The sequence below is a fragment of the Rhinopithecus bieti genome, unplaced genomic scaffold (genome assembly GCF_001698545.2).
Source record: "Rhinopithecus bieti isolate Rb0 unplaced genomic scaffold, ASM169854v2 scaffold_12928, whole genome shotgun sequence".
NCBI classification, from domain to species: Eukaryota; Metazoa; Chordata; class Mammalia; order Primates; family Cercopithecidae; genus Rhinopithecus; species Rhinopithecus bieti.
This window is the reverse complement of record NW_016807614.1, coordinates 2,840,738-2,867,329: the sequence shown is the minus strand read 5'-3', so window position 1 is coordinate 2,867,329 and position 26,592 is coordinate 2,840,738. Positions and strand designations below refer to the sequence as shown.

The window sequence follows — 26,592 nt, the reverse complement described above, 5'->3', positions numbered from 1 at the left end:
CTTTACAATTTGGCATGTTTTGCAGTGGCTGGTACTGGTTGTTGCTTTCCGTGTTTAGTGTTTCCTTCAGGAGCTCTTGTAAGGCAGGCCTGTTGATGACAGAATCTCTCAGCATTTGCTTGTCTGTAAAGGATTTTATTTCTCCTTCACTTACGAAGCTTAGTTTGGTTGGATATGAAATTCTGGGTTTAAAATTCTTTTCTTTAATAATGTTGAATATTTGCCCCCAGTCTCTTCTGGCTTGTAGAGTTTCTGCCGAGAGATCTGCTGTTAGTCTCATGGACTTCCCTTTGTGGGTAACCTGACGTTTCTCTCTGGCTGCCTTTAACATTTTTTCCTTCATTTTAACCTTAGTGAATCTGACAATTGTGTGTCTTTGAGTTGCTCTTCTTGAGGAGTATCTTTGTGGCGTTCTCTGTATTTCCTGAATTTGAATGTTGGCCTGCCTTGCTAGGTTGGGGAAGTTCTCCTGGATCATATCCTGAAGGGTGTTTTCCAACTTGGTTCCATTCTCCCCACTACTTTCAGGTACACCAATGAAATGTAGATTTGGTCTTTTCACATAGTCCTGTATTTCTTGGAGGCTTTGTTTGTTTGTTTGTTTGTTTACTTTTTTCTCTAAACTTCTCTTCTTGCTTTATTTAATTAACTTGATCTTCATTCACTGATACCCTTTCTTCCACTTGACTGAATTGGCAATTAAAGCTTGTGCATGTGTCACATAGTTCTCGTGCCATGGTTTTCAGCTCCAGCAGGTCATTTAAGGTCTTCTCTACACTGTTTATTCTAGTCTTTTGTCTAATCTGTTTTCAAGGTTTTTAGCTTTCTTGTGATGGGTTTGAACATCCTCCTTTAACTCGGAGTAGTTTGTTATTACTGACCTTCTGAAGCCTATTTCTGTCAGCTCGTCAAAGTCATTCTCCATCCAGCTTTGTTCCATTGCTGGCGAGGAGCTGTGATCCTTTAGAGGAGAAGAGGTGCTCAGTTTTTAGAATTTTAAGCTTTTCTGCTCTGGTTTCTCCCCATCCTTGTGGTTTTATCTACCTTTGATCTTTGATGTTGGTGACCTACAGGTGGGGTTATGGTGTGGATGTCTTTTTGTTGATGTTGATGCTATTCCTTTCTGTTTGTTAGTTTTCCTTGTAACAGTCAGGTCCCTCAGCTGGAGGGTCTATTGGAGTTTGGAGATTGCTGGAGGTCCACTCCAGACCCTGTTTGTCTCAGTATCACCAGCAGAGGCTACAGAACAGCAAATATTGCAGAAGAGTAAATATTGCTGCCTGATCCTTCCTCTAGAAGGTTCGTCTCAGAGGGGCACCAGGCTGTATGAGGTGTCTGTCAGCCCCTACTGGGAGGTGTCTCTCAATTAGGCTACACAGAGGTCAGGGACCCACTTGAGGAGGCAGTCTGTCCATTCTATGAGCTCAAACACTGTGCTGGGAGAACCACTGCTCTCTTTAGACCTGTCAGACAGGGACTTTTAAGTCTGCAGAAGTTTCTGCTGCTTTTTGTTCAGATATGCCCTGCCCCTAGAGGTGAAGACTACAGAGGCAGCCAGCCTTGCTGAGCTGCAGTGGGCTCTGCCCAGTTCAATCTTCCTTGGCTGCTTTGTTTACCTACTCAAGCCTCAGCAATGGTTAACGCCCCTCTCCCTGCCAGGCTGCTGCACTAGCAGTAAGCAAGGCTTGATCTCAGACTGCTGCACTAGCAGTAAGCAAGGCTCTGTGGGTGTGGGAGCCGCCGAGCCAGATGCGGGATATAATCTCCTGGTGTGCCATTTCCTAAGACCGTTGGAAAAGCACAGTATTTGGGTGGAAGTGTCCCTTTTCCAGGTATAGTATGTCATGGCTTCCCTTGGCTAGGTAAGGGAAATCCCCAACCCCTTGCACTTCCTGGGTGAGGCAATGCCCCACCCTGCTTCGGCTCACTGTCTGTGGGCTGCAGCCACTGTCCAACCAGTCCCAATGAGATGAACCATGTACCTCAGTTGGAATTGCAGAAATCACCTGTCTTCTGTGTCAGTCACACTGAGAGCTGCAGATCGGAGCTGTTCCTATTCGGTCATCTTGGAACGGAATCCTCCTATTAGTATTCAATTAAAATTATTTCCCTCTGTGGGGATTTAAAGATAAGGAAATGATGTTTCCCCTCAAACAATGTCCAGTAGTTCATTGGATAGATAGATCTGTAGCTTAGAAGAGTTGTCTGACCTGAGATTTAGATTTACAAATATTTAACATTATGATGGTAGCCATTATATAGAATGTTTACTACTTCCAATCACTGTGAAAAGCATTTTACGTATACTATCTTACCCATTTCTCACAATAATCATTTGAACTAGATTTTGTTATTTCCATTTACCAATAAATAAATCAATAATCATACAGTTAGATGATTTGTAGCTGTATGAGTGTTACTTTATTAGCTGCTAAGTGGTAGAGCTGGAATTTAGTTAAGCCATGGATTAAATGAGAAATCTCCAGGCAATTCAAGAGGTTTTTTTTACTCAATTTATAGTTACGTAGTTCATCAGAAGTATTGTTGTATTTTGTGCCTAGCTATGAAACCAAAACACTAGGTGCCTGGCTTGTTAGATTATACAAAGACAAAAAAAATTAGATCAGGGTTTCTCAACCTTGGCACTATTGATATTTTGGATTAGATAATTCTTTGTTGTAGGGAGCTGTACTGTGCATTGCAGCATGTTCAGCAGCATCTCTGTCCTCTATCCATTAGATTCCAGTAGCGCTCCATAATTGTGACAACCAAAAATGTCTCCAGAAATTGCCAAATGTTTCCTAGGAGGCAAAACTGCCCAGTTAAGAACCACTGATGTAAACATTTGAGTTGGCATTCACACTGTATTTAATGTTGTTTATGAAAATGTATTCTCTACATAGTGATCAGGGAATTTATAATGCTTATGAATACATATTTATTAAATATCTGGTATGTAAATTAATCAGTTTATTCATTCTTTCAGCCAATCAATAAAAATTTACTGTGTGTTTATTGTGGGCAGTCACGGTACTAGGCATTGGTAATACAAAGATAAATAAGACAGTTCCTGACTCAATAGAGCCTACAGTCTAGTGAGTATTACAATTATATAAATTTTGCAGCCTACAACTTTCTTAGGTCATAAACTCATGAGTACAAAATCTGGACTGTTTTATTTTCTATCTTATCTTGGTCAAATTAAAATGTTAAAGTTTTGCACATGTGAGTTTGTGTTCAGAGTGATCTTAGCTACTGGTATAAATTATGTTCCAATCAGCATTTTTGTAAGTTAAATCAAGAAGTTCTCATTTTTCCCTTCTCCAGAGGGTTGCATCTGTGTTCTGGGAGACTTATGTGGAGGTGCATGGGGAAAAGGTGGTGCCCACTATTCAGATATTTTTATGATAATCTGTCTGTTTTGAACCTCATTTATCGTTATCCTTTCATGTTGGCACTAACTGAATAACCTGAATTTTAATCTGGCATTATATCTTGCATGCACTTGCACTAGTTACTTTGCAGTCTTAGCTTGACTGCCAGGCTGCTTTGGGGCTTTTGACTCTTACCAGCCTCTGTTCTCTTCACTGTGTCATGGATAATATTTTGCTATTCTTGCATGCCATGCTGGGGCTGTGGAAAATTTGGTGGCTATCAGAGACGTTTCTTCTTAGATATCAGTGCTTGCATTTCTTCTCTACTTTCTCCTTGCTATGGTTTCTCAAAAAAGTCTATGAGTCTTGCTGACTTCTAGGGCTCCTAATGGAATAAAAGCACATTTTTCTTGGTTGGTACACACAAATTAGAAGAGAAAGCTCACTAAAATGGATTACTCAAAAGTTTATTTTTGTTAGATAATATGAGAAAAAAGTACCATATCCCTATCTCTTTACATTAGCAGAATGAATAGATGAGATGAGCCATCTTCCCTCCATCATCTAAAAAGGAACTCATGTTGAGTTCTGAAAGATGTTACAAAACTTGAATACTGTTTTTTGGTCTATTATGTATTTCAAAGGTGCCTTATTTTGTGATTGATTCATTAAATCTCAGAAACAAGAATCTTCATTAATGATTATTGAAAGCCTTCTTTTTTCCTATGTCTTATACTTATTTTAATTAAATGAGGTTATAGGTCAAAATGTACAACATCCCAGAATTGCTATGTTTAACTTTAATGATTTGATAAAACTTACTATAATTACGATATAATTAGTTCTTTATTTTGCAGCTGTTAATAAAGTGAAGAAGAAGAAAGGAATAAAAGATAGTGCACCCATAGATGAGTTAGAAGTTTATTAATTAATTAAATATTTACTGAATAACTAGACAGTGCTAGACACTATGTTAAGAGCTAAAGATATGAATAAGTAAAATGAACTTCTAAAACTTATAGTATTATCTGTGGCAACATTCTTTTGTGTATTTTAAAACATAGTTTATTTGGTAAACATAGAGACAATACATTTATTTTAAAATACCCATTTTATTTCTTAGACAACTGGTTTAATAGTTTCCCTTCCATGTTATTTTGTTATTATATGCCCATTTCTTATTACCTGAGATTCCTTCTGGCTACATCTACATCTGAAAAAATATTTAGTAATACTATGCTTTTGAGACAACAGGCCATTTTATTACTTTTAGATTTTGTAATAATCTTGACAAGTATAAAAATCACAAAATTATAGATATTCATGAAAAGTTATACCTTGAAATATTGTTTTAATTTAATAAATAGAGATTGTAAAGTTGTTAATTCAAGTAAAATCAAGCCTTCCAACTCAACTTTTCAAGGCCTTTATTGATTATAATCACTCAGTTTGGTTTCTGCATTGTCATATTAATTAATTACTTGATCAAGATGTTTTATTCATTTTATAAAGTTAAGGATTTGTGTCCTAAAGTACAATAAAGACCAAGGGATAATTTTCTTTCATTATTTCAAACAGTAAGTAGGACTTATAACATGTGAACTTCATGCTGTTGTAGATTTGATATTTTCCTTATTCCCATCAATACACTTGTTTCCTAAAGGAGGGAAGATTGATGTCAGTAATGTGGATGCTATTTTGAAAAACATGGATATAAAACTTACAGAAGAAGAAAAACAATATCTACTAGACCACCTGTCAGCTGCTGGTGAGGCTTTAAAATAGCTCATTGTGGGTATCAGATACTATTAAGCTTATGATTTTGGAGATTTTTCTGTGGGAGTTTCTGATTCTATAATTATTTGAATTGTCTAGGCTAAATATTTTTTTAAAATATTTTTATACCATTAGAAAAGTCCTGCTACTTATTATTTGACAGGCTAAGCAATAGTAAACTTCTTAGGCATTAGTACCTGATTCACCCTGCTGCCAGATTATTCTCCCTAAAGCACAGTTTTTAATGTGCTACCCTGCTGTTCAAAAACCTTTAATGACTATACACACCTATATTTTGCCCTGTTTTCATTTTAAAATTGAGGTATAATGTACATACAACAAAACCACAGATTAAGGTTACAATATGATGAGCTTTTTTTCCATTCAATAAATATTTAAGGAATATTATTTGCAACAACTGAGAGAAAGATAATTCTAAATACAGCAATAACACACCCCTGAGACATTTTGAAATTAACCAGTCTTTATTTTCCAATGGGATTGTGGAGAAGTGTTGTGAATAAGAGTAAATAACAGAATTGAATAATCTATCTAGTCAGGAATGGAGTCGCCAAGTTTCTTTGCTTTTCTGTCATTTGAAAGTAAATCACAGCTACAGAATAAAGGAAAACAATATTCGTAGATATGGGTGATGAATTTTGATAATCATCAAAAACCCACATTGCAGTCGGGATACACACACACACACACACACACACACACACACACACACACAACCTTCCCAGAGAAAATTCCCTTATGCTCCTTGCCAGTTAGTTACTTATTCCTCCCCTGAGACAAACCACACATTTCTACCACATTCTTATCACCATTGATTAGTTTTGCCTGATATAGAACTTTCTGTAAATGGAATTATACAGTATAATCTTACATATGTAATCTTTTGTGTATGGCTGCTTTACTCAATAAGGTTTTGAGATTCATCAGTGGTGTTGAATGTATCAGTTCCCTGCCCTTTTTGCTAAATAGTATTCCATTGTATGAGTTTATCAACATTTGTTTATCCTTTTTCCTGATATTAGACATTTGAATTGCTCCAGTTTTTGGTGATTATAGTCCCTGCAAACATCCAAACATTGAAACTGTAAGTTTGAATTCAAACTATACCTTATAGTTTGAATGTTTGTAGTGACTAGTAAAAATCGCCATTGTTTTATTTCAAAGTGGCTATACCATCTCCGATATAAGCATTTCAGTTGCTGTGCAGACTTTCTAGCGCTTGGTAGTGTCAGCTATCCTTTTTTTGTTGTTATTGTTTTGTTTTTTTTTAACTATCATTATATGTGTGTATTAGTATTTCATTGTGGCTTTAACTTGTATTTCCCTACGGACAAGTAATGTTGAACAACAGGTCGTTAATGGCCATCAGCATTTTGTGTTTTCTGAAGCGTCAACTCAAGTATTTTGCCTACTTTTTGATTGTTTTCCGATTGTTGATTCTTGAGACCCCTTTATGTATTATAAATACAAGTTTTTTATTTGATAGGCACTTTGTAAACATTTCTTCTCAGTCTGTTACTTATCTTTTCGTTTTCTTACCAGTGTTTTTGGAAACTTTTTTTTTGTAGATAGTGCTTTTGTGCTGTATCTAAGAAATCTTTACCTAACCCAAAGATGCAAACATTTTCTACTATGTTTTCTTCTAGACTAGTGCTGTCCAATAGATATATAAGGCAATCCTCATATGTAATTTTAGGTTTTCTAATAGCTACATTAATAAAACTTGAAAGAGGTAAAAAATATCCTAAAGATTATCATTTAAACTTGCAATCAGTATAAAAACTTATTAATGAAATATCTTACTTTCCTTTTCTCATACTAAGTTTTGACGTCTGTTGGATGTTTTACTATTATAATATGCCTCCCTTCAGACAATACACATTTCAAATGTGTGCCTTATTAGCACACAGATTTTTATGTATGTGTATGATTTTCTTACATTTCCTATGGTGCTGATAGCACACAGATCTTATACATGTTTTGCCTGATTTATACTTAAGTATTTCATAATTGTTGGTAGTATTGTAAATGACAATTCAAAAATCAATTTCCAGTTATTTATTGCTAGTATATAAAAACATCATAGATTTTTATAGATTGACCTGTAAATTCACCTGTTAGTTTTACCTTTTTTGGAAGAATCTTTAGAATTTTCTTTGAAAATATGTATGTCTCTATGAATAGAGGCTGGTTTATTTCCTTTTTTTCTCTAATCCACATCCACATGCCCTTTGTTTTCCTTGCCTTGTTGTACTTTCTAGGACCTCCAGCACAATATTGAATAGGAGCGATGAAACTGGATAGCCTCCCCTTGTTCACACTTTTAGGAGGAAAGAAATCAGTTTTTCACCATTCAGTATGATGTTATGTGTTTGTCAATGCCCTTTATTGAAGGTTGAAGGAATTTTATTTAATTCTTAGTTTCCTGAGAGTTATCATGTATGGATACTCAATTATGTGAAATGCTTTATCTGCATCCATTAATTTTTTTTTCCTTATTTAGTTAATATAGTAAGTTACATTAGTTCACTTTCTAATATTAAACCTATTTTGCACTCCTAAGATAACCCTCATTTGGTTATAATGTATTATCTCTTAAATATATTCCTTGATTCAATTTGAAAATATTTTTGAGGATATTTATACCTAAGTTCATGATGAATTTTAGATTGTAGGGTTTTTGTTTTGGTTTGGTTTGCTTGTTTGTTTTCTGTTTTTGAGACAGTTGCCCAGGCTGGAGTGCAGTAGCATGATTGCGACTCACTGCAGGCTCAACCTCCTAGACTCAAGTGATCTTCCTGCCTCAGTCTCATGAGTAGCTGGGACTATAGGCATAAGCCATTGAATTTGGTCAGATTGTACCTTTTTTTCTTATACTATCTTTGTGTGGTTACAGTGTTAGGGTAATATTGCTCTCATAGAAAGAATTGGAAAACGTCCCTTCCTCTCCTGTTTTCTGGAAGAGCTTGTGTAGAGTTGGTGTTATTTTTTCCTTAAATGTTTGATTGAATTTGTCATTGAAGCCTTCATCTCCTGGAATTTTCTTGATTGGAGGTTTTAAGTATTCACTTAATTTATTTAATAGATACATGAATATTTGGCTTATCTATTTCTTTTTTAGAGATCCTTGATACTTTGTGTTTCAAGAAATGTGTTCATTTTGTTTAGATAGGACCTTTATGGATATAAAGTTGCTCATAATACTTGCTTATTACCTATTTATTGCCTGCAGGATCCATAGTTATTTTCCCCTCTTTTATTCCTGATTATTGGTTATTTGTATATTCTGTTTTTTTATCATGTTACCAATTTTTTTTATTTATTAAAACCAGCTTTTAGTTTCATTGATTTATTCTGTCAGTTTTCTGTTTTCAATTTTACTGACTTCTGTTCTTTATTTCCTTCCTTGTTCTTGCTTTAGGTTAATATTGTTCTTTTTCTAGTTTTGTCAAGTAGATTTGATCACTGTCTTGATAGCTTTCTTTCTAGTATAACCATAAATACTACCCACTTTTTCTTTCAGTACTACTTAAATATATCCTACAATTTTATTGTATTTTTGTTATCATTCAATTCAAAATATTTTCTAATTATTATTATGATTTCCCCTTTGACTTATGGGTTATTTAGTGTGTTATTGAATTTCCAAATATTTGTGTAGTTTTGAGATATTTTTCTGTTTTGGATTTCTGGTTTAAGTTTTGTTCTGGTCAGAGATCATACTCTGTATAATTTGTGTTTTTTTGAATTTGTTGAAGTTTATTTTATGGCCTATTTTACCTATTTAATAAGTATCAATTACTTATTTGTATATAACAAATTACCCCCAACACTTAATGGCTTCAAATGAGAACCACTTATTTGCCCACAGCTTCAGTGGATCAAGAATATAGGAGTGGCATAAAGGGTGGTTCTGGCTTAGGATCTCTGATGAGGTTGCAGTTAAGATGTAGGCAAGGGTTGCAGTCATCTGAAGGTTTCACTGAGGTTGGAGGATTCACTTCCAAGATTACTCACTTACATAGTTGTTGCTATTAGCAACTTAAGTCCCCCTGGGGATCCTTGCCATGCGGGTCTCTCCATAGGTTTAAAAGATATTTTTCCTTCATTTTGGAAGGTGTTTTCACTTCGTATAGAATTCTGGGTCAACAACTTCTCCACTCTCCTAGTATTCTAATAATTTAAAGATATAACTTGATAATATTTTATCTTGCATAGCCTTTATTGAGAAGTATGCTGCAATACTTTTCCTCTATATGTAATATGTTCTTTTTCTTTAGCCGCCTTTAATTTTTCTTTTTATTGTATGCCCCCTCTCTGAGGCAGCCAAACACTGCATTGCATTGTAGTGGGCCTTGTGTGGGAGACAGCTTCTTGTCCCTTTTCCAGTAGTTGGAAATCTTTACTTGATATTGGCATAGGATCCTAGCCCAAGATGGTATCCTACTTCTCTCTCAGGGGGAGAGTTTTTTAATTAACCACTTCCCCCGTCACGACCCCGAAATTTGTTTCATGGTTCGTGCCCTGAGAGTGACAGAATTTGTTGCCCCTCCCCAGCAGCATACGGTTTTTGAGCCTTATGAAAAAAAGGCCCATGCAGACCTTGTGTCTTTCACATAATGGCAGTTACTCCTCTCCTCCAGTCTGGCTTCAATGTGGAAGGCACTTTCTGATCCTGTGCCATGCCCCAGTCTTTCTGCCATGAGCACCTGGAGGTGGTGCATGGAGAAAAATCTGCAAAGTTTCCTCTCAGATTTTATTTTCAAGTATTTTAAACCTGCAAAAAATTTGCAGAAATAATACAATGAACATCTGTTTACCCAACATCCATATTCACAAATGTTAGTTATTTGGCCACATTTTCTTTATTGCTGTCTATGTATCTATACATGATAGATTATTTTCAAGACTGACTATAATAATTCTTCCCAATTTTTTATAATTTTATTTTACCATTCTACTCATTAAGAGGTAGAATATCTCCCTGTCCTTTGAATCTGGGTTTTTACATTAAAAAAGCATTTTACATTAAAAAAGTATTAACTTTCCTTAAAGCAACCTAAGTGCTCATCAACAGGTGAATGGGTAATGGAAATGTGGTACTTATACACAATGGAGTACTGTTCAGCCATAAAAAAGAATGAGATCCTGTCATTTACAACAATATGAATGGAACTGGAGGTCATTATGCTAAGTGAAATAGGCCAGGCACAGGAAGACAAATATTGCATGTTCTCACTTATTTTGGGATCTAAAAATCAAAATAATTGAACTCATGGAGATAGAGGGTAGAAGGATGGTTACCAGAGGCTGGAAACAGTAATGGGAGGGTGTTGGGGAGATGGGATTGGTTAATGGGTACAAAAAACGTAGTCAGGAAGAGTGAATAAGACCTTGTATTTGATAGTACAACAGGGTGACTATAGTCAACAATAATTTAATTGTACATTTTAAAATAACTAAAAGATTATGATTGGATTGTTTGTAACACAAAAGATAAAAGTTTGAGGGAATGGATACCCCATTTTACATGATATTATTGTTATACATTGCATACCTGTATCAAAACATCTCATGTAACTCATAAATATATATACCTACTATGTACCCACAAAAATTTAAATAAAAAGTTTTAAAAGTTATTAATTTTCCTTAATTCACAGAACAAAACTTTTTAAATCACAGTCAGCTAAAAACTTCAAAAAAACCTCCTAGTCTTCTAGCAAATAATCAGAAATTGCATGACTTATTTGCAGCAGTCACATTACCTAGAGTCTGTTTGAGAGCATATTACTGAAGAGTCTTATCACTGATTCTTACTCTCTTGGTCTTATGAGACTAATTATAGTTTTGAAGATTGTGTGTATGTTCATGTAAGTTGTATTTACATATTCTTTTACTGTACAATTGGTATTTATTGTTTTCTTTCCACACAGATCTGACACATATGTGGGGGCCAGAGGGCAGCATCAGGTCATGCTGCCATTATTTGTAACTGTTTGCTAATTAAAATCATATCTCCCCTAACTTCTTTTTATGGACCTTACCAAATGGGAAAGCAGAAATATTAATTACAGAGTTTCTTCTCTCCATATATTTAGGAATATTTGATTGGCTGCTCTCCATGAAAAACTATTCTCCAGGTCACTGTAACAAGCCCCCAGGTTATATATTACATGTAGAGATTAGATAGGAAATTTAATAAAATAGATTTTATACTTTTAAAAGATGTTATAAATATATCAGTGTTATATTCAAATGAGAAAAGATATATGATATGACTTTTTTATATCAGAAGAATAGATATAGACTCTACTTCTATTACTTTTAAAAATAAAAACACTAATGGCTATTTTTTTTGCATATGCAATGTGCTAGGCATAAGTCTAAGTACTTCTCCTGTCTCTTTTAATGCTTACTCAAAGCCTGTGAGGTAGGTAGTATTACTTTCTCTGTTATAGAGATGAGGAAGTAAAAACAACAGATGAGGAAATTCTAGAGGAAATGGTAAAAATTACCAAATATGAGTTATTTTTTGAGTATCAGTGCTTATATATGTGAATTTATTTTACCTTATAGCTGATGAAGATATGGATATGAATACATTGACAGGGGTTGTGAAGATGCTTAAAGGTGAGCAAAAAATTGCCATGTGAAGATTGATAAAAGCAGTATGGTCCTTTCTGTATTTCTCTCCATTTTTGTTTATCCTTGTATTTTATTAATAGGCTGTTTTTACCATTTACTAAAATGGTTAAAATTAAAAGGTACAGAAAGGCTAAAAATAAAATGAAACACATCCTTATTCTCTCTTTTCCCACCTCCAGTCACACTTCCCTTGAGAAAACCACTTCTGAATGCTTCTCGTTTTGGTTCTTTTACTCACTTCTATACATTTAAATAATACGCTTATAGTACTATATACTGATTTATTTACAGTAGTGACTTCCAGATCTTTTGGTGTTCAGACTCTTTCATTCTTAAAAATTATTGAGGATCCCAAAGAGCTTTAGTTGATGTGAGTTGTATCTGTTGATATTTACCATTCTAGAACTGAGAAAATTGTAGAACATTTATTTAATGATTTGTTTAAAATAATATTAGTAAACCAATTATGTGTTTACATAAATTTTTTGCTTTCATTAAAAATATTTTTTTCAAAAAATTTAGTGAGAAAAGGAGCATTATTTTACATTTTTGTCAATCACTAATGTCTAATTGGAATCTTACATCTGTTTAATCTGTTATGATAGGTTGTTTTGGTTAGTATATGATGAAAATCTGGTCTCACACAAATATATAGTTGGAAAAGAGAGAAGAATTGCCTTTTCAGATAATGGTGAATATTCTTCTTTGAGATTACACCAAAACTCCACTAGTGGCAGTTTCTTAAAGGTTAATTGCAATGTAGACTCCAAAAACCTATTAGTGAACTTTTTATACTTTATGTTAAAATCGGCTTGGCTATTTTGCTCATTAACCAGATTTTTTAAAATACTTGTATAATTATTTTTTATAATTATTTTGTTATTTGGAAAATATAGTCATGCATTGCTTAATGATGGGGCTACATTCTGAAAAATGCATTGTTATGTAATTTTGTCATTGTGCAATTTTGTCATCATGAGAACATCACGAGTTTACTTACACAAATCTAGTATGATGTAACCTATTACTTGGAGACTGTATTGCTGACAGGCTACAAACCCATACAGCTTGCTACTGTACTGAATACTATAGGCGATTGTAACACACATGGATATTTGTGTATCTAAACATAAAAATGGTATAGTAAAAATACAGTATTATAATTATATGGGACTACTACAGAATATGCAGTTCATCATTGATCCAGACATCATTTTGTGGTGCATAACTATACTGGATCATTGAGTTTTATAGAGCTTCCAAATGTTCACACATTTCACTACATATTTAAAGAGATCACATTCATCTGTATAACCACTAGTCTTTTAAGAAAGGTCTTTAACCTTTGGGAAGTTCTTAGGCTCATAATGGCAGATGCGAGTTCTCCAAAATTATTTTCATTTAAAAACTTGAATTTTATCATCAACAACAAACATTTTCAGTTGTTTTCCTTGAAGTCCGATGGGTTTGCTTTACTCATTTTCAAGATGTCTTCCATTACTTCCTTTACTCATTTTCAAGACATATCCATGTCTGAATAAGTATAGTTTTCCTGTCATTCAGGTAAAAATGTTGTCCATGAAGAAAGCAGCTAGTTCAGCTCACAACACGGCATGCTTTTGCCCAAGAAAACTCTTTTTGTTCTGTATGTAGAAGTACTGTCTTTATTTCATCATACAAAATACTCAAAAGACATATAATTATCAAGGCATTCTTAAGTAAAATTGGTTTTTATTATGTATTATTTTACCACAAATGTATGGCAGTGAAGAATATAATGACTACCAGTACTGCTTTGGTGCTTCTGCCTTGATTTGTGATCAGATGCCATCAGTTTTACACACTTTCGCTTTTGTATTATCAGTACAAATGTCAACACAATGAAAAAGGCAAATAATATCTAATTACTGTTATGAAAATAGCTTTGACCTTGTGGGTCCCCTGAAAGGATCTTGGCAATTCCTGAGGGTCTGCAGACAACACTCTATGATCTGCAGCTCTAGATGTTAGCTATTGACTCCCTGCTGCTGCCGCTCCTGATGATTTCGCTCCTGACATAGCTTCCACATCCCTTCCCTTTATCAAGTTGTTATACTTAAGAGATTAGTTTCACTTCTTCTGTTCACTAAATTTGTAACTTTAAATAATGAACACTAGTCTCTCTTTCTTCTTCCATATCCTTTTGACAGTATCTCTTGACTCTCTACTGTAGAATCAAAGGATATTAGTACCTTTAATCCTCTTTAACTTCAATTTCCAGGAACCTGTTGGTTTTACTCTTTCATTGTTAAGGTTATATAATTATATGTATATATCTATGGATATACATATATAATTTTTAAATGTACAGGTATAATTTTAAAGTATATATACATAAAATTATGTCTATATCTACAGATATGTGTATATGTAATTATATGTATATATCTATAGCTATGTATATATGTATATGTACTTACATGTATATGTCTAAGATATGTGTATATGTATACTTTTAAAGTTTCTGAGTTTATTAGTGGTCTAGTAATGTAGTCACTTCTTTTAGCGTTATGAAATCTGTGCTACCCAAAGGAGAATGTCCTGATGTCCTGGGTTCTTCCTTTTTATCAGTATCAATACCTCAGTGTTATGTCACATTTTAGTTTAAGTTTTGTTCATATGTAGACTATAAATTTTTTTCCTGAAATTTCTACTGGGGTTTCTTTTTCTTTTTTTCTTCTCAAATGATGGAACCAATGAGCTCTTGGCCACATTAGTAACATCTTCCAGCCTCTTACTTATTCTATATAATGGATTATATTCCATTATATTGTCTATAATGATAGTTTATTTGGGAATATAATTCTAAGTTCAAAATTATTTTCCTTCAGAATTTTAAAAAACGTGAATCATTATAAGAATCCAATGTAGCTGATGAGTTTAATAAGAACCTAAGATATGTTCCTTTTCTTTTTTCTTTCTTTTCTTTTTTTCGAAACTGAGTTTTGCTCTTGTTGCCCACGCTGGAGTGCAGTGGCGGGATCTCGGCTCACTGCAACCTCTGCCTCCCGCGGTCAAGCGATTCTCCTATCTCAGCCTTCCAAGTAGCTGGGATTACAGGTAGCCACCACCACACCAGGCTAATTTTTATATTTTTAGTAAAGTTGGGGTTTCACCATGTTGGCCAGGCTGGTCTTGAACTCCTGACCTCAGATAATCTGCCCACCTCAGCCTGCCAAAGTGCTGGGATTATAGGCGTGAGCCACCACACCTGGCCTGATTGTTATTTCTTTTCTTTTTGAGGCAAGACTTTTCTCCTTATCTTGGAAATCTGAAATTTTACAATGATGAGTTCAGTTGTGGATCTTTTTCATACATTTTGCTTAGAACCCTGTGGGCTTTCTAAACTTGAAGGTGCTTGTGTCTCTCTGAAGACCTATTTTTTTTTTTTTACATTTGGCAATCTTACTTTTAATTTTTTTCCAGAATCTTGAAGTTCTTACTAATAATTTTTAACTTCTAAGGGTGCTTCCTTTTTATTCATTTCACATAGTCTCACATTCATGCATTATGAGTATACTATCTTCCAGAATCTCTTTTAGCATATTAGAGATCTTTGTTGGTTTATATTATCTTTCCTTTCCTTAATCATCTATTTATGTAGTTAAGAATGAGAGACTGAATAGATCATACTTGGTAGCCAATAAGAGTTTGTCTTGTTTTTGTATTTGTGGATTGGTTGAGATCTTAGGTTTCCAGCATGAATACAAGCCCTGTGTATGAATGAAATGAATGAAATGTGTTGTCTGCCAAACTTTGCTTCAGAGAGAGATGGTAAAGAGGCAACAGTTAGCTCAGAGACCCTTTAAATGGCAGAATTAGTTGGGCTTTATTCTCAGTCATGAAAATCTACCGTAACAGCTGTGGTTTTCATTCTGTTGCTGGAGAGTTCTCCAGTATTTTGGTTAGGGAGTAAATGCTAAACTGCCTGTTCTGTGACTCAGGGATTTTGGAGAAGGGGAGGTTGAGACTGGCTGGTACAAATGCTCCATATGCAGACTTTCATTTAATCTCTTTATTTTCAAATTTTCTCTTCTTCCTGGCTTCTTAAACTTAGTACCTGCCAAAACTGAGCATTGAGCTTTTCTATTTTTTTTTTTTCTGGGCAAATTGGCTTCCTTCACATCTTTACTTCTATATACCTAGATCCTCCTCCTTTGAATAGTCTAGACTGTGGTTTCCTCCACTCTGTTTTATCAATTTGTATTTACTTGTTTACTTCTTTGTTATATGTCACTCCAAAGTAGTATGTAAACTACTTGAGACAGAGAATTTCTGTTTTGTTCACTACCATATCCCTGGCACATAGGATAGTGCCTGGTACACAGAATATATTAAACAATCAAATGTTTAATGAATGAATGAATAAATGAACATACTTTGCTTTCGTAAATACAAACTTCTCTTCTAGTTATGCCCACATCTCCCCTTCTATATTTATTCTCTTTGAATTTATTATGAGTTTATCACCTTTTCCCCTTAGTTTAATCATTTCAATTCTTTTAAAGGGGTCTTGGCAAGAAAAGGAGAAAACATGTGTGTTCATTGCCAGCCTTTAGGGTTACTTATGAGAATATTTTCATGGGAAGAAAACTCCTTTTCTTTCATGTGTTCATCTACGTTTTGGCAGAAATCTTTTTTGTTTGTTTGTTTTTGCTAAAACTATAGAATTTGAAGATGCTGAAAATGAAAAAATTTTTTATATTGCTAATGCGAACTTGGTTACAACCTAAATATCTATGGAAAAATCAACATGTGAAATATTTATTGTGATCAGGTGAATATAGTCAACAATGGTAACTAATATATGAAGTTAGTCTCAAATTAAGCCACAGCTTTCAAGTAAAATTTATATGGACTGATTGTCTATGTTACCATATAATGCCCAACAATTTTTACTATGTCTTCAGCCATTCATTTATCATCACACACCGAAGCATAATGAAGGGAAAGATTTCTATTTTAATTCTCATTATTCTAATAAACAATTCTCACTGTTTGTTGTTCTTAATGATAGTAAAGCACCATGTTTTCATACTTCAGAATCATTAGAAAAAAATCATAATTTCTTGTTATGTACTTTTCCGGGTCTTCAAAGAAAAAATTGAGATCTGTAACCTGGACAATTTCCTGAAAGATATGGGGATTGAGGTTACATATGAGGAATATACAGAGCTAGTAAATCATCTCCCAACCAGTGGTGAGTATTTCAGTTATTTCAGTGCCTTTCAAAGAGAGCTTTGGGTTTAATTATAAGACATACTGATACTGCACTTCGAATTACTATAAAAATAAACATAAATATCCAGTACTAAAGGAGGGGATATGTTTGTGTATGTGTATTTATTATTACTGTTATGTTTTTTTGATTTTAAATAAAGATTTTAAATAATATTCAGATTTTAAATAAATATTAAGATTGTTATACAGAAAGTATTGGGACCCTAAATGACACTGACCAAGCTGTATGGTCTCAGAAACATCACTAAGGTCATTGGAAGGCCAAAACATAGGCAGACAAAAGAAGAAATTTGGGGAATGGAGGTGAGGGAGGTTAAGATGAGGAATGAAAAGAGAAAAAATAAGTTTAAGTTCCATTTTACAAGTTATTAAGAACAACCTAAAGCAGTGTCATGAAATTCTAATTTACTTAGGTTAAACTGTCATAGTAATAAAGGTAGCTTTCATTTACACAATGCTTACTATCTAGTAGAGAGTATGTTTACTTCACAATATTATTCCAAGAATACATGAAATAATATACATAATGTCTAAAATAAATCTTATTTTTCTTCCTATATATTGAATTATCAATGTCAGAATATAGATGTAAAAAAAGTTGATGAGTTGTTGCTCCAATGGAGTGGTGGAAGATTATAGCTATACACTAGTTTTTGTATTAGTCCATTCTTGCATTGCTATAAAGAAATACCTGAGACTGGGTGATTTATAAAGAGGTTTAATTGGTTTACAGTTCCATAGGAGGTACAGAAAGCATGACCTGCTCCACTTCTGGGGAGGCCTCAGGAAACTTATAATTATGGCAGAAGGTGAAGGAGAAGCAGGCATGTCACATGGCTGAAGCAGGAGCAAGAGGTTGGGGAGGTGCTACGTACTTTAAAACAACCAGATCTCCTCAAAACGAACTCACTATCACAAGAACAGCATGAAGGGGATGGTGGTAAACCATGCATGAATATCGACCCCCATGATCCAGTCACCTCCCACCAGGCCCCACCTCCAGCACTGGGGATTACAGTTCAACATGAGATTTGAGTGGGGCCACATATCTCAGCTATATTAGTTTTTAATGAGAAATAAATAGGTCTAATGCTATCTCATTTGCTCATTTACTCATTTAACAAATACTTATTGAGGACCTGATGAATCAGGCCTGTTCCTGCCATCAAGGAATTGTATAGTTCATTTGTGGTGAGGGGGAAGTATATAAAGACAATTGGAAAGTAAAGTGTTAAAAGTGCCACAATTATTGAGAGTAAATACACAATAAATATATGAGGAATGATGGAAGGAGGGAAAGTAGAAGGAAGGAAATAATGGTTACTCTCAGGTAACTGTAAGTGGTTAAATCTGATGAGGTGGTTTTTTTTTTAAAAAAAGCTGCTGCTACAAAAGTGGGCAAGGCAGTATCATACAGGAATTTTATCCTACAAGTAATAGTGTTCAGGGAGCCATTGAAGATTTTCTTGTTTGGGAGTGACATCATGTTTTGTCCTTTAGACTTTTTAGAGCCTTTAGGATAAATTTCATATACTTTTGCTCAGAAAAGTAACAAACAAGGAGAAACCTTATCAATCTTCTCTTAACTGTTATGTCCACCTCATTTCTCTCTCTCTCCTACCATACACTTCCAAGTCAGTGATCAAAATGAACTGGCCAGCTTGTTGAAAAAAATTTAAACATAGAAACACACACATACACACACACACACACACACGCACTTGAGATGATCATGTGATTTTTGTTTTAAAATTTTGTCTATGTGGTGTATCACATGTATTGACTTGCATATGTTAAGCTATCCCTGCATTCCCCGGTATGAAACTTACCTGATCATGGTGGATTATCTTTTGATATGTTGTTAGATTCAGTTAGCTAGTATTTTGTTAAGGATTTTAGCATCTATGTTGATCAAGGATATCGGTCTGTAGTTTTCTTTTTTGGTTATATTCTTTCCTGGTTTTGGTATTAGGGTGATGCTGGCTTCATAGAATGAATTAGTGAGGGTTCCTTCTTTCTTTATCTTGTGGAATAGTGTCAAAAGTATTGGTACCAATTCTTTCAGTGTCTGGTAGAATTCTGCTGTGAATCGTCTGGTCCTGGACTTTTTTTTTTGTTGGTAATTTTTAAATTACCATTTCAATCTTGCGGTTTGTTATTGGTGTGTTCGGGGTATTCGATTCTTCCTGATTTAAGGTAGGAGGGTTGTATTTTTCCAGGAATTTATCCATTGCCTCTTCTAGGTTTTCTAGTTTATGTGCATAAAGGTGTGCATAGTAGCATTGAATTATCTTTTGTATTTCAGTGGTGTCAGTTTTAATATCTCCTGTTTCATTTCTTAGTGAGATTATTTGGATTTTCTCTCTCCTTTTCTTGGTTAATCTTGCCAATGGTCTATCAATTTTATTTATCCTTTCAAAGAACCAGCCTTGTGTTTCATTTATCTTTTATTTTTTCTTGTTTCAACTTCATTTAGTTCTGGTCTGATCTTGGTTATTTCCTTTCTTCTGCTGGGTTTGGGTTTGGTTTGTTCTTCCTTCTCTAGTTCCTTAAGGTGTGACCTTAGAGTATCAGTTTGTGCTCTTTCAGTCTTTTTGCTGTAGATGTTTAGGGCTGTGAGCCTTCCTCTTAGCACCACCTTTGCTGTATCCCAGAGGTTTTGATAGGTTGGGTCATTATTGTCATTCAGTTCTAAGAATTTTTAAATTTCCATCTCGATTTTATTTTTGACCCAATGGTCATTCAGGAGCAGGTTATTTAATTTCCGTGTATTTTCATGGTTTTGAAGGTCCCTTTTGGAGTTGATTTCCAGTTTTATTCCGCTGTGGTCTGAGACAGTGCTTGATATAATTTCAATTTTCTTAAATTTATTGAGGCTCATTTTATGGCCTGTCATATGATCTGTCTTGGAGAAAGTTCCATACACTGTTGAATAGAATGTGTATTCTGTGGTTGTTGGATGAAGTGTTCTTTATGTATCTGTTAAGTCCATTTGTTCCAAGATATAGTGTCAATTTTTTGTTTCTTTATTTACTTTCTGTCTTGATGACTTCTCTAGTGCTGTCAGTGGAGTATTGAAGTCCTCCACTATTGTTGTGTTGCTGTCTATCTCATTTCTTAGGTCTATTAGTAATTTTATAACTTTGGGAGCTCCAGTGTTAGGTGCATATATGTTTAGGATTGTGATATTTTCCTGTTGGACAAGGCCTTTTACCATTGGATACTGTCCCTCTTTGTCTCTTTTAACCACTGTTGCTTTAAAGTTTGTTTTGTCTGATATAAAAATAGCTACCCCTGCTTGCTTTTGGTGTCCATTTGCATGGAATGCCTTTTTCCACCCCTTTGCTTTTATGTGAGTCATTTTGTGTTAGTGAGTCTCCTGAAGGCAGCAGATATTTGGTTGGTGAGTTCTTATCCATTCTGTGGTTCTGTATCTTTTCAGTGGAGCATTTAGGCCATTTACATTCGATGTTAACATTGAAATATGAGGTACCATTGCTTTCATCATGCTCCTTGTTGCTTGTGTACTTTGTGTTTTTTGTTTTTTGTTTGTTTGTTTTTTGCTTTTTAACTTGTATTTTTGTGTTATAGGTCCTGTGTGATTTGTGTGTTAAAGAGGTTCTGTTTTGATGATGCTTTTTTCAAGATTTGTTTTAAGATTTACAGCTCCTTTTAGCAATTCTTGTAGTGGTGGTTTGGTAATGGCGAATTCTCTCAGCATTTGTTTGTCTGAAAATGATTGTATCTTTCCTTCGTATATGATGCTTAGTTTCACTGGATACAAAATTCTTGGCTGATAATTGTTTTGTTTGAAGAGGCTGAAGATAGGTCCTCAATCCCTTCTGGTTTGTAGGGTTTCTGCTGAGAAATCTGCTGTTAATCTGATAAGTTTTCCTTTACAGGTTGCCTGATGCTGCTTTTGTCTCATAGCTCTTAAGAGTCTATCCCTCATCTTAACTTTGGATAACCTGATGACAATGTGCCTAGGCGAAGATCTTTTTGTGATGAGTTTCCCCAGTGTTCTTTATGCTTCTTATATTTGGTTGTCTAGGTCTCTCGCAAGGCTGGGGAAGTTTTCCTCAATTATTCCCCCAAATATGTTTTCCAGGCTTTTAGAATTCTCTTCTTCTTCAGGTAGGTACACTGACTATTCTTACATTTGGTTGTTTAACATACTCTCAGACTTCTTGGAGGCTTTGTTCATATTTTCTTATTCTTTTTTCTTTGTCTTTGTTGGATTGGGTTAATTTGAAGACTTTATCTTTGAGCTCTGAATTTCTTTCTTCTACGTGTTCAATTCTATTGCTGAGACTTTCCAGAGCATTTTGCATTTGTAAGAGTGTGTCCAAAATTTCGTGAATTTTTTATTTTTCATTTTTCTTTAAGCTATCTATTTGCTTGAATATTTCTCCCTTCATTTCTTGTATCATATTTTGGATTTCCTTGCATTGGGCTTCACCTTTCTATGGTCCCTCCCTGATTAGCTTAATAGCTAACCTCTTGGTTATCAGATAAATCACGGATTTCTTCTGGGTTTGGATCCATTGCTGGTGAACTAGTGTGATTTTTGAGGGGTGTTGAAGAGCCTTGTTTTGTCATATTACCAGGGTTGGTGTTCTGGTTCCTTCTCATTTGGGTAGGCTCTGTCAGAGGGAAGGTCTAGGGCTGAAGGCTGTTGTTCAGATTCTTCTGTCCCATGAGGTGTTCCCTTGATGTAGTACTCTCCCTCTTCTTTCCCTAATGTAGCAGGAAGAGTCACGGACAAAACCCCTCAGACACCGAGTTAAAGAAGAAAGGGGTTTATTCAGCCGGGAGCATCGGCAAGACTCCTGTCTCAAGAGCCGAGCTCACCGAGTGAGCAATTCCTGTCCTTTTTAAGGGTTCACAAGTCTAAGGGGTTCTGTGTGAGAGGGTCATGACCAATTGAACGAGCAGGGAGTATGTGACTGGGAGCTGCATGCACTGGTAATCAGAACAGAACAGAACAGGACAGGGATTTTTACAATGCTTTTCCATACAATGTCTGTAATCTATAGATAACATAACCAGTTAGGTCAGGGGTCGATCTTTAACTACCAGGCCCAGGGTGTGGCACTGGGCTGTCTGCCTGTGGATTTCATTTCTACCTTTTAGTTTTTACTTCTTCTTTCTTTGGAGGCAGAAATTGGGCATAAGACAATATGAGGGGTGGTCTCCTCTTATTCCCTCCCTTTGAGACTCTCACTCATTTTATTAGTGGGAGTTCTTACCTTCATCCTCACTACCTATGTCTTCCTGCATGACAGATCAATGGTGATTAATGTAGTACACTTGTGCTGAAGCATTCTGGTGAACTAGAGTAGCAATGAAACCTTTTACCATTTGAATGAGTACAGGTAGTAAACAAGGGATCAGTAAGCAGGTTCTGTTATCACTGTAATTTTTATTATAAGAGTTTCAAATCCTCCTAGCACTGGGAACCATTTTCAAACATGGCCTCAGGGTCAAATCCGTGCCACACTTGTACAGGCATATGTGTCAGTTTCACCATGTCTTTAACTATATCTTCGACTACTTGCCCCTGATCATCTATGTGCAGGCAGCAATTGGTAGGGTTAAATTTTCCACAGACTTCTCCTTCAGCTGCTAGCAAGTAGTTGAGAGTTAATCTATTTTGATGGATAGCATTTCTCATCTGAGTTTTTTGCCAGACCAGAACAGTCAAGGCTTTATCGGTTTTATTAGTGATGATCTCCAAGACAGCTTGCAATTGTATGATTCGGTTGAGCATGTAAATGGGGGTCCAGTATCCCCATGAGCCGTCTTGTGCCTAAGTGGCAGGCCCACAGTATTGTATAGTTTTTTCAGGAGGCCATTCATCATCTTTTCAATTACCTATGGCTATGTTTCACTTTTTGCGGGAAGCATAGACAGGGAAGCCTAGGAGTTTGCCTGTTTTTATGGGCAGTAGGAAGAAAGATGGTTTAATAGTGCCAATAACACAACTACCTGTCGACTGGTCAGGCAGCTTAGTGTAGGCTCTATGTCCACATATCCAGTATAGCCCAGTGGGGGCCATCTAGTCCTGATGGGATTCTGGGTGGGTCCAAACGGTCTGCAACTTTGGAAATTTACTGAATGGATTTTTCTCTGTGTGGTTTGAACTCCACCACGTAACTGTTTTTGTGGTACCATTATACGGTTTTTGTCCCAGGCAACTAAGTCATCCTACAGGATGAGTGAATTCTTTTTTTTAATCTAGCTATGCAATGTTGTCCAATAATTGAGACTTGTAGAACCCAGAAATGATCAGGGTGATTCTTTTGGGCCAGGAATTCATCAGGAATTAGGTGTAGGCACTAATTCTTGGGTTTCCTTTGGTCATTGATCTCCTATTATAGTTCCTCCACAAACATACCATGAAGTGACATTTAGAGACTGGGCTACATGCTCAGCTAATTGCAAAAACAAATTTCTGATTTTCCTGGAGTCTCTGGTACTGGCACATTTAGTTCATCATAGAAAGTCTGAAATACTGGTTCTGGAGAGAGTTTACGAACCTCCCCTTTTACTAAGATATTTACTCTAGGATCTAGTCCTTTTCCATCGATGCCCAGAGATACATGTTCTCCTTTTTCCCACCTTGGGTTTAAGGGATTTATAATTACTAATTTCAAGGGGTTGCAGCTTCCACTTGTACACGAGGGGCGCAGCTTCCACTTGTACATGAGGGGCTGCTTTCTCCTTTTTGGAGCTAAACAGGATCTTTTTCATTCTTTTCTAAGTAGTCTAGATGGCACAAGACCAGTAATTACACACATTTGCACATGAGCCTCATTCATGGCAGATATACTTATTTCCTTCCATTAAACCTTTTTTTTTCCAATTTAAAGAACCACATCCTATTCCATGCCAATTGCTATTGATAGTGGCACAAGCATTAAATTTTAGGGTTATGTGCTTGCGGACCCATCTTTCTTCTGTCATAGCTATTACTTTACTTGTGTCACCTAGAAAAGGACCAGTCCTTAATTTTATTTTAAAAACTGTGATGATGGGAGGCTTAAAATGGGTCATAACACACATCAGGTTGGTTATTTCCTGGGTTACATACCTTGGATAGAATAGCATTATACAAACAAGTTTCTTTCAGAGTCCTGGTACACTTGTAATAACCATAAAATAATAGGACTGTAGCAATCTTTTGTCCTACCTCGGTGACTTGATGTATATACTGGGAACAGTCCTCAGTCTGAGGAAGGTCAGTTGAAGTCCTTAGTGTATAAGTCCAAATTTTAAGGAAAATGGGTCCCACGATGAGTTTCCCCATTCTTCGACCATGTGTCGACCAGTCAGCTTTCAGGTGTGACTGGAGCAGGGCTTGTTGTCTTCTTCAGAGTCACTTTGTAGGGGTTGAAGAAGCTGCTCTCGTCCACATACAGCTCCTAGTCTACTGATGTTTAAGGATGGTCTCGGAGACTGGGCCCACTAGAATAAACTGAGGCCAATACCTCTACACAGTTATGTTCAACTGGGCTCTCTGATACCAGGAGCAAGGTGGCGGGGTTTAGGGTGTTGCAAACTTCAATGGTTATGTGGGGATTTTCACAGAGCAAGCTTTGGTATCTAGTTAGTCTATCATTTGTTAGCTAATGATGTCCTTTGGTATTTATTAAAGTCACCACAGCATGGGGTGACTTTATGTTCAGGTTTTGCCCAAGAGTTAGCTTATCTGCTTATTGTGCTAACAGGACCATTGTTTCCAGCGCCCTTAGACATGGGGGCCAACCTTTAGAAACCCTGTCTAGTTGTTTTGAGAGATAGGCCACTGGCCTTGGTCAGGGCTCCACAGTCTGGGTTAAAACTCCAACTGCCATTTTTTTTCTTTCTGAAACATAGAGTGTAAAAAGTTTTGTTGGGTCAGGTAGCCCCAGGGCTGGGGCCAACCTGAGTTTTCTTTTAACTCATAAAAAGCTCGTTGCTATTGGTTGCAATAGATGTAGTTTATCAAATCTACATTTTTATTACTGTCACCTACTAAAATATTGACTTATATCCTGTAGCTATTTGATTTCAAGCTTTAAATTCATCTGGTATTCCTTGTGGGGCTCCAATTGCATCTAAATAGATGTAAGAGTCAAAAGACCCATAAGGGGCTTCTCTCGCTTTATGATGTCTTATTTTTCTCCCTCTGGTTGATGAAATGCCAGGGTGAAAAGTATAGCCAAATGGACTAAAGCACAAGTACCGCTCTAGTTATTTGGCAGAGTGCCCAGTAAAGGTCCACCACAATACCACCACACATCCACTCAGGGATGAACAAGGGCTGACTGATTGATAAGCTCTTGAAAATTCTTAAGCCCATCACATCTCTTCAGGTGTCCAAGGAATGCTAGGTTTCCTCCCTGTCATGAGAGACATGAAGTGAACTTAGTGTTGGGAGACGGAAGCTGAATGGCCCTCGGGGGCTGACCCACAGGGTGCTGGACTTCAGGATATAGCAGAGAGCTTGGCATGACTTATTACTTCAGGCTGTAGAATCCTGGAAAACAGCTACCATGCAGCCTACGCCTGGTCAACTGGAGGACCACCTTAGTGGAAGGGTGATAATCTGGGCCTCTGGCCTGCCATGTGCACAAGCATAACAATTGCTTTTGTTTAACATGCAGATGTAATATTTGATCCATTTTAACTAGGCATTTGCATCTTGGTATCCTGTCTTAATTGCTAAAGTTTGTTTTAAGTCTTTAACTTCTATGATCCTCTAGTAAAATGAATGTATGGTTTTAGGAAATTACAAAAACTGGTTGGGGCAGTCCATCCTTGCTCTTTATTGGTCCACAGAACGTTGGACCAACTATGGCATGAAAGCTGTACATCGGGAGGCAAGACTCCTGGTTGGCACTGGGTCTTTATTGAAATCTCCCCGGATTAAATGGTCCTAGTTTACTAATGCCCAGTCTGAGCAGAGTCAGGAGGGACAGAAGTACTTTTCTGAAGTAGAAAGCTGTCTTTGACTTGGCAAGTCTCCACAGGGTGTAACAAGGCAAGCATTAAATGCAATAATTTGAGACGAAATTGACATGGTTATGTTAATAACTAGATGGTCAGCAATAGAACAAGGAAAGAAGAAAGAGTAATAGAATAGATGAAAAGAGTTAAATTTTCTTAGCTTTAGTTTGGTAGGATTTTCCCCTGAGACTATGGCCCACGACTCTGGAGGGGGTGGCACTTTCTTGACTTGGGTCGAGATGTGATGAGTCCATCCTTTTTTGCTGTATGAACAGCGGTTGTGGTGGTTAGCAGCACAAGGTAGGGTCCTTCCCAGGCTGGCTCGAGTTTTTCTTCTTTCCACCCTTTGATGAGAATGTGATCTTCAGGCTGATGCTGGTTTATTGGAAATTCTAGGGGGTGATACATGTGCTAAAAGACTTTTAGTTTTTGAGGGAAAGGAAAGTGGAAGATAAACCAAGTATATAATTTTTAAGAAATTGACTTTTTGTTTTAAATGTGG

General features: G+C 35.9%; 1 protein-coding gene across 1 annotated transcript in view; it reads left to right on the top strand.

Annotated features, from left to right (window-relative positions):
• The window catches only part of LOC108536244 (EF-hand calcium-binding domain-containing protein 13-like), a 192,365-nt gene that overhangs the window by 25,733 nt on the left and 140,040 nt on the right, over positions 1-26,592 (top strand). Inside the window, exons 5-7 of the mRNA XM_017882831.1 lie at positions 5,038-5,142; positions 11,751-11,804; positions 16,957-17,058. Of these exons, the coding sequence (XP_017738320.1) occupies positions 5,038-5,142; positions 11,751-11,804; positions 16,957-17,058 (261 nt within the window). The remainder of the gene's footprint in view (positions 1-5,037; positions 5,143-11,750; positions 11,805-16,956; positions 17,059-26,592) is intronic.